General features: G+C 40.2%; 1 protein-coding gene across 1 annotated transcript in view; it reads left to right on the top strand.

Annotated features, from left to right (window-relative positions):
* VWA3B (von Willebrand factor A domain containing 3B) overlaps positions 1-9,402 on the top strand; it is a gene marked incomplete at its 3' end in the record, with an annotated part of 61,995 nt that overhangs the window by 12,527 nt on the left and 40,066 nt on the right. Inside the window, exons 7-8 of the mRNA XM_009701725.1 lie at positions 704-828; positions 7,593-7,709. Of these exons, the coding sequence (XP_009700027.1) occupies positions 704-828; positions 7,593-7,709 (242 nt within the window). The remainder of the gene's footprint in view (positions 1-703; positions 829-7,592; positions 7,710-9,402) is intronic.

A 9,402-nucleotide genomic window follows, 5' to 3' on the forward strand; every position in this document is an offset into this window, starting at 1 on the left:
AGGGAGCTGAGAGGATTCATTTTGTTTGACATGATTCCCACTATATTCTTTTTACATGAGTCTAGCTTTGGTGCAGAGAATTATTGTACCAATTAATATCTTGCTGGTGGATATTTGCCCAATAACTGTCTATAAGTTTAAGTCAGCTTTCCAATAGGAATGGCCAAGTTCACGAGCTTTGCATGGCTGAAACCTATTTCTAGTGTAGTTCTGTTTTAGAAAAGCATCTTTTTCCTGCTATGAGAGCTTTCTATTTTGACAATGAGGGTAAATGAAGTCTGCTTGACTTCCTGATTTGTATGTCAATAATGAAATAAATGTTCCTGTTGGGCTTTCAACTTGGAGGATAATCTGATAAAAAGGCGTTGGTGTCATCTCAGACATTTCAAATTACATGCTTGCTCAGCATGCTAAAAGCATTAATTAAAAATAGATTCCAGGAGATGGAAAAGGAAGGTGCCTCAGAGTAAATGATACCAAAATGAAAGGATATTCTTCATGAGAAGACTTCAGAATGTATATAAAAGGTTTGATAATATTCATAGTGTTGTTGTAGTTGAAGGTTTAGATATCTTGAATAGATAAGAAAATAATTCCGTATTTGTACACCACTATGATCTTGCATGTGTGACATACATCTCGTTAAAATTAGGAAAGTATTTCTGTAGTTTACGTACTGGTGAGAACTCATTTTGTATTACAGATTCCATGCTTTTGCTGAGGAGAATGACTATAGAGATGCTACTGGACCTGCACTAAAATGTGAAGAGGATGGAAAAGGTCTAATTGCCCTAAACTCCAGAACAGTGAAAGGGCGCATGCCACTAGGTAGACAATATAAAAAACAAGATGATACTGATTTTCTCCGTGAGGTTTCAAAATAGAAATGTAGTATAGGAACTTGCTAAGTGTAAAATCAAAAGCCTTCTGTAGGCATGGGTGGGGTGATGGCAAGACTGGTCAAATGGAAATTCTGTGGGTGGGAAGAGGAGGGCAAGGAAAAGAGAGAAGTGCAGAGAGTAGAGGATGTGCATGTGAGAATGAAAGAGAAGTGAAAAAAGGGAGAAGAAAATAGTAATGGTGTGCTTATATCAGTTACCTTGTGGAAATGTATAGAGAAATGGCAGAAAGGAAGAGGAATGGTGTGGAGGACCATCTGATACAACAGCCACATCAATATAGGCCAAGTTCATACGTAATATAAGGGGATTAAATCCACATGAGGTTGACTTGCTTCTCTCAAGATCTGAATTTGTTGTAAAGACAGGCAACAAGAACAGTAAAATAACCATAGAGCATGAGGTGCGAAGAGGGGGGGAAAAACTGATGAAAAAACCCAGGAGGAAACAAATAACAAAAACAGGGTTTTACTGTGGGGTGGAGCTGGGTTCATACGTAATATAAGGGGATTAAATCCACATGAGGTTGACTTGCTTCTCTCAAGATCTGAATTTGTTGTAAAGACAGGCAACAAGAACAGTAAAATAACCATAGAGCATGAGGTGCGAAGAGGGGGGGAAAAACTGATGAAAAAACCCAGGAGGAAACAAATAACAAAAACAGGGTTTTACTGTGGGGTGGAGCTGGGCAGAAAGCTCTCAGTGTGTTTCTTATTAGTCACAGTGCTACTTCCTCGGGGTAAGTGAGCCCTACTGTTCAATGGGACTGGACTGGGGTTTCAGCCAGGTTGGGAGGAGACCAGCTTGTGGTGTGAAGTGAGGCTGTGTATTAAGCCTGATATCTCCATCAGCAGGACATTAAATTAAAAAAATATTTATTTTAAATATCTGAAGGCATAATACCTGTTTATTCTAATGGCTGACATTGGTGACATTAGTGTTGCCCCAAAGGTAGAACGGTGTTATTCTCTTCTTACTGCTAGGGAATGTATGGCAAAAGGTAGATTTAGTGACTCACCTAAGGTCATTTGTCAGTCTTGGACTAACTGACCCATATTTCCTGGGTTGTAGTCTAGCTCGTTGTGTACTAACTTATCCTTCACTAGGACCGTGATTATAACAGTACAAGAGAACCATAGTGGGGGGCTAGAAATAAGAGAATGAGGTGTCACCTATTTTTTTTCTTTGTTGAAGGGACACTCAAGCCTTACCCATGCAGGGTTTAGAAACCGACAGAAGAGTATGCTTCAAAACCCTCTCTCTCATTTCATACTAATTCAGAGCAGTATAATGATCGCCTTCAGTCTGCTATGAGTGCTTCCTTGCTGAACTCCATTTGGGGGTGTGCGTGGGGGGAGCTGGCTTCCTCTTCCCCTGGGCAGTCAGCTTGTTTCAATAGACAGACCTAGAGCTCCTGTATGACTGAAATTACTTCCTCACCACTGTTTCTAAAGCTGAAAGCTGAATAGCTTTAATCGCTCAAAAGGGCAGTAATCCCCTTGAAGTGCATTGTCTGTTGTGTTTTATTGCTATTATGGAGTAGAATTTACACATTAAAAAGGAACACAATTAGCTTTCTGCATTTACTGGGTATTATAAGCGCAGTCGTGACATCACTGGCAGCCAATCAGAGCGTTTCAGTCGTATGCAGAATCTAAAGTTCTTTCAGAAAAGAAAACACATTGGAGACATTATTCTGGTCTGTGTCTGATGTCTCTTGTTTCAGAGACTCCTTCAAGGGTGTAGAAGGCAATAATAATAAAAGTGTCGATTACTCACTAATGGGCACTGAAACTGGTTCTTGGATGTGTGGCATAAACCATACAAGGAAATACATACAGAATGAACGAGAGATTTAATCTTCCAAATGTGGTATTTCTTGAAAATAACGAGAGGCACAGGAATATTTTGATTATGTTTCTTTTTGCACCACAAATGCAGCAGCTGGAAACTGAAACTCATCATTATGTTGTATAGACTGGAAAAGCTGTTTTAAGGACATCTGATAGTTTTCTGGGTATCCACTGAATAACTGCGTTTTGCAAATACAGGATATCTTCATGTTCAGTCTTTTTCATCTGCTTAACCAAAACAAGTCAGACGTGACCTATTTAAAACTTTAGGTAAGAGCTCTGTTCTCCCCTGTTTTGCATCTTGAGCAGTCATTTAGAAAGCAAATGTGAGAAACTGCCAAATTTGAATTTTTTTTACACTCATTTTGAGTGGATGCTTGAGATCAAAACAGGTGTAAGCCAGTAAAGAATTAAGGTCCTTATGTTGACAGACTCAGATTTAATTAAAGCAGAGAAATGCTTCTACATAAAACCTAATTTCATGTGGTGATATCATGTGGTGATATCTCCTCAACCATCACTGATTTTTCCGTTATCACTTCTGCCTACTTTCTTTGTGTAGCTTATTCATCTGCAAAAAGCTGCAGAATTAGGCAATCCTTTCATGTATTTAAATTATAAGCGGAAGGGAGGTGAAATTTAAGTTGGACCTTGAAGACATAGAGGGCAAGAGATGGTGGAAGCTGTGGAGAAGAAGGTTCTTGCTGAAAAGGGGCACAGTTGTGTCATCTGTTTGGAGTGACAGGAAGATAAGTGCTACACAAGGCTTGCAAAGCAATGGCGTTTTGAACTAGATCCTGAAATGAGTAGCAGGTCCTTGTTGGATGAAATAGAATCAACAGTACATCTCTGTGCAGTGTTTTTCTGTGTGGTGGAATAGATGAGCCGGTATGTGTAAAGAAAATGCAAATGGACTGAAATCAGGATTTGACTGATGTGATGAATCCAAAGAGGGATGTGTCTGACCTCCTTGTGAACAGTGTAAGGCTGTTTTATTAGGTGTGCTTGATTATCCACACTTACCTGATGCCACAGGGAACATTTCAGGTTGCTGTGTGTAAAATGGGAAGCATAAGAGTGCCAGCCTCCTAAATGACATTGAAGTCAATGAACTCTGCACTGTTTATGTACACAGACATGGGAGAGATCAAACCCTCCCTTTGGAGAGCCAGGATAGTGACTTAAGAGTAGCTGCTTTGCCTACAGGCTGTAGCAAAGATCATTACCTCTGCTTTTTCCTTGCATATACTTTGTGTAGTCTTAGCAGCCTAACCTTGGCCTGGGAAATCTCTTTGCTAATGTGTAGAGAGTGATGCAGATAGCAGCTCTGCGACACCACACGGGGTACAAAGTTCATTTGCTTTGTCCGTTTGCCCAGTGGGAAAGGGGCAGGATTGGGCTGCGGTGAGTGTCAGTGCTGCTCCACCTGGCAGGTACTCGGGTAAAGCTGCGTACTCCCCTCCTGTGCTCCCTCCTATGTCCACTCATCCCCCTCTGAGTGGGGATTTTAAAAATCAACACTTGAGGGACTATTGCTATGTTCTGCTGCCACGTAGAGGCTGAGGAAAGGACCAGCAGTGAAAAAATGAAATTGCCCATCTTGCCTTGCAGGCAAATGAAGTTTAAAATAGATCTTAATCCATTATATTTGGATTTGCTTGCTTCCACTGTCTAAGTCAGATAATCAGAGAAGTAAGAAATGCTTCTGTTTTCCATGAGTTGCTTTCGCATTGGTTTTTGCTTGACGTTTCAAAGATACTGTAGATTTTGCACGCTGCTTTTTTTTTTTTTTTTGGTGTGGTCTTTTTTTTCTCAGCAGGTTTTGTATCTTGAGTATGAAATCAAATGGGTCACAGTGACTTGTCAAACTGGATGAGTTTGTCTGCTGGGAGGTAGGTGTGGAAAAGCTGCTTCTTTTAAGATTGCCTGACAGTGTTAAATAACTGGGAAATGGAAATGAGGGCGGTTATGAGTTTCCGTGTACGTGTAAGTGTGTTTGTGTTTTTGCTTAGACATACCATGTTGCTTCTCAATTTGCCAGTGTCAGCAAAATGCTTCTGCCCCTTGCCGCAGGCTCTCCCCACACCCTTCCCCATCCTCTTTTTCAGGGCCTCCCTCGTCCAGAACAGAAACGCCATTTAACCGAGAGCAGGGCACATCTGAAACGTTCCCCAGCATGAGGTGCTCTGCAGGGTCGTCATGGCTGTGCCAAGAGCTGAAAACAACTGACTATGCTCGGCACAAGCTGGGGGCTGGCAGCAGGGTGTTAAGGCCGGTTCCCTCATGCGTGTCTGGTGGCCGCCCTGTTGCCGTTGCTGTGTTGCGGTTTTTGAATCAGAACCAGGGGGTCCCCAGGGCTCTGGCCGTTAAACCGCCAGCCAGGGCAGCTGGGGGGGCCACTTCATGGCAGGGGGGACAGGAAGGGCCCTTTCCCTCTGGGAATAAAGTGATTTTTTTAAGATGAGGTCCTTCCTGGGACGCGGGTGCCTGAAGACGTGCAAGAACCAGTGGGCCTGGAGCAGTTGGGGACTACACCCCCTAGTGAGAGTGACTTTCAGCTGCTTTTCAGTTGGTGGCCCCCAAAAATGGCACAACTGAAGTGCGAGCACAGGGAATTTAAACTGAAGAGAGGTTCATGTTTTCGTGGTCATTTTTCACTGATGCGCTTTGAGGGATGGGCCGCAGGTTGAGAACCACACCTGGAGGATACTATGCATTGTATGTGCATGTATATTTTGTGCATGTTTAGGGGCTCAGTTTCGAAAGGCATAGCTTTTCCGTCCCGCTCTTCTGTAGCTGGAGAGGAAAAGAGGCTGAGGTAGAGGTGGAGGTGAGCCTCCCTTCTAGAGAAAGAAAGTTGCTATGGATGTCACTGCTTGCAATGTGCTCTCCCAGTTGAATCCAGGAAAAACTGTTGCCAGATAAAAGGTTTTCTAAGCAACTTGATCTTCACAGTGTGCAGTTGCTGATGCCTGCGTTTGTCCTGTATAATAAGTGTCATCAAACATACTTACTTTGAAAGTGCATGCAGTTTTACTTTGCTGTGCTGTAGCATAAATAAGGAAAAAATACCCTCTTGTGTAATACCAATTCCATACACATATCTTACTGGGGACAGTAACAATAATCCTGTAAATCTGATGAGTCCATAGCATCAATTTAAAGGGAAATGAAGCAACACAATGATAAAATCAGTATTGTCTTAAAGGTAGTTGAAGTATGCATACTTCTTTCAATATTTTGAAATATAATGTTGGAGACAGGTCCACTGGAATTGCATTCTTAACAGTCTTAAACTTATAAATATGTGCACATGTGGTGTGAATGCATGTGTTTTGTGGTTTTAACTGAGACAACAGGTGTATGTGTATATATATGTATATTCAATGGCTGACTACTCATCAGAAAATCTCTAGCTCCCTACTTGTTGGAATTTTGCCAATACTCAGATTTTGTATGTTTTGCATTTCTGGGGAGCGATTGTTTATAAAAGAAAAGTTGACTTCTTTCTGAAGTATTTGAACAGAATACTTTTCTTAAAAGGCAGTGATAGCAGACTCAGTTTTTTTCTCCCTTTTGTGTTTTATGTTGTGGAATGATCTGCTTTACTAAAGCTTTTTGTGATTTAGGAAATGTCGATCTTTATCCTAATGACTTGAACAGATGTTTTTGAAATGCAGGAAGGTCCCAGGAGAGGGCAGTGTACAATAACACATTTCAAAATATTTCTTGGAAACTAAAAGCAATTCACAAAATTGAGTTGTTGTTTTGTAAAACGTTCATATTATTATTTCAGGGAAGTTTATCAAAGAACAAAGTGATCAGATTTGTTTGTTTACTGATAGCCTACTTCAGTAGACAAGTTTGCATGTCTTATCCTTTATACAGTGAACCACCACTGTAGATTAACTGAACCACTAGATGATAAGATATAGTTTGCTTTGTTCAGCATCTTTATGTGCAATTCAGTAATAGGTTGTAATCTGCAATAGGTTGCGGTCTGCATTTGTGGCTAGGGTAGCTCATGATTCAGTTTCTTTTATATTTTTACTGTAACACTACACACAGTTTTTCTGTATTGTCCTATATTGCAATTTAAACTCTGATACTAACCTAATTTAACACCTTTTTAGTAATGTTCATACTGCTTAGCTACACATGGTGCCTCAATTTTAATAATTGTACTCTACTAAATAAATACTTTTTTTTTAATCAAGACAAACATGTCTATTGAGATTAAGAAAACCTTATATCAACTCCAGCTTTTTTGAGAGTATAGCCTGATAGTAAAACATTTTATTTTTTTTAGCATTTAGTTATGACTATTGAGAATTGTTCAGACGAAAATACACTTATCTTAGCGAAATTTTGTCACATAGTCTTCAGGAAAGGAAGATTTAATTTTAAATAAAGGTATTTATGTACTTTAAGGGAATTGAATGAATTGAAAACACCTTCTTTAAAGTTTCAAAGTTGGGTCTGGTATTTGGAGCCAGGTTTTGCAATCAAGTCCAGGGGACAACATGTGAATCTCTTTGTGGAGTTTCCTTATTATTATCCAAGAGTGTTAAGAAGGATTTGCTTCTGTTGTGGGAACAATCTGTGGCCAACTCTGGAGGTTACTTCCACCAGGCTAAGCACCTCTCATGTCCTGGTGCCAGCTTTGAGCCCTTTTTTGAAGTTTATCAAAAAACAGGACTTGTCACTGCAATGGTACTTCAAGAAAACAAGGTTATATGGCAACATTTGGATGAACACAATGACTTTGTGGTAATTGAGGAGTTACAAAAAGCAGAAATTTTCTCAAAATGTCAAGCTCTGTTTATGATTTCTTTTGCAGTAGCTGGTGTCCGTGAAGATGTCTTTTTGATCTGGAAGGAGTTGGAGGAAGCCAGGAGTACAGTGACACAAGTTCAGAACATTTTATCAGAATCTGACCGGCTTGCTTCCCGAGATGGTATCATTTATGTTTCTTACAAGAGAGTTACTATTACATGCATGTTCAATATTTTATTTATGAACAGTTTTGATTACATGTCAATTTGGGGATGATTTTCTCAGAAATGTCTATATACAGGTAGCACCTATACTTGGCATCTAAATTTAGGGTTGCTTAAAACTTTCCATTACAAATCTCTGATTACTACTGCTTAAATTTGCTGAACTTTAACAGCTCGGGCTGAAACACACAATTTTTAGTCCACCAGTGACTAGGTGTAGAAATTGCATAGATTTCAAGATACTGAAATTCATTTTTCATGGTCTCTCCCTCTCTGCCTGGGCCAGTAAATCTTTAATTTTATTCTACACAGTGCTGGGGAAGTACCTCATCTCTCTCCCATCATGGTCTTCTTGGGATAGCCTCCAATCTGGCATCTAGCTAATTCTCCTAAAAGGGCAGAAGTGTGGGTTTGAATTCTCTTATCAAAGGTAGAGGACTGAAAACAGTTCTGGATGAGTGCTCTGACAACTCTTGTGTTAATAAGCAGGTGAGGAACACCCACATTTGTTCATTAAAATAATAGTTCCCACCTTTATGTTTGGCCTGGAACATGATCCATTTGTTGTTCTGTGCATATTGATTGGATTGAGCACTATTGGAGATGGAAGCATAGCTGGTTTCTCAATCTCTGGAAGGCTGAAACAGGTGATGGTGAGAAGCTACTCAGCCCTGCTAAGATGGAGGTGGTCTGGGCATGCTCTGGAGCAGAATGATCACACTGAGAAGACTTAAATACTGAAAACTTAGGAATCTGTAGAGTCTAGGCAGCTTCAGTGTTGTACTGCGACTGAGGCAGTGGATTTTCAGGATCATAGCTGTGATTGACAGTGCTTGTATTCTGCATTAGTCCTTGGTTTCAAAATACTTACATAGTGTCTGGTGGCATTTTTTGCATAAGTTGATACAAGATTCATGTTGAATTAGCACAACTCATCAGTGATTTTGTGTAGCTCCAGTGTTGTTTTTGCAGTACAATTGCTTTTGCTTTGGCTAGATAGGGCCTGGGGCTAGATGCCCTTTTGTGGATCACCTGCTGAGGAGCGCTTTCTACAGTCACTTGGTCGGTCACTTGAACTCTCAGTGGTGTGTTGTGTGACTAGGGTGGTGATGGTGAAGATTTGAAGCTGGGAACTTTCTCTGCCTGCACTGGGTTTGAACATCTGTCAATAACATAAATTTGCAGGACTTAGGCTTGATTTTTTTCCTCTGTGAAGGCATAATACAGTTCATTATACTGCTAATAGTGTCTTCGGAATCAGTAAAACTTCCCATATGAAGTTAAACAGCTATACTGTAATGCATATGAACAAAAAGACCACAGTAAAGCTGCAAGGCCAGCCCTAATTTCAGTGTTTATTTATGTGCTCCTGACTATGCAGCTTTAATGTTCTTTTAGTGTTTGCCTTCATGCATAATCACTTCATAAATAAATTAAAAGAAATGAAATTGCAGTGTGATTTATTTTGTCAGTTCTTCAGCGTTATTAGACTGTTACCCATTGATGCAAATAACTGCAGTCTTTCTGTTTGTCTGCATTTCTTCCTGGTTTTGCCTTCCTGATCTGTTTAAAGTGCTTTGCTGCAAAAATGTAGTTTGTTCTGAAGATTGCAATGCTCTGCAGAAGAAACAGAAAAAGAGACAATTTTCC

The sequence above is a fragment of the Cariama cristata genome, unplaced genomic scaffold (genome assembly GCF_000690535.1).
Source record: "Cariama cristata isolate BGI_N322 unplaced genomic scaffold, ASM69053v1 scaffold24516, whole genome shotgun sequence".
NCBI classification, from domain to species: domain Eukaryota; kingdom Metazoa; phylum Chordata; class Aves; order Cariamiformes; family Cariamidae; genus Cariama; species Cariama cristata.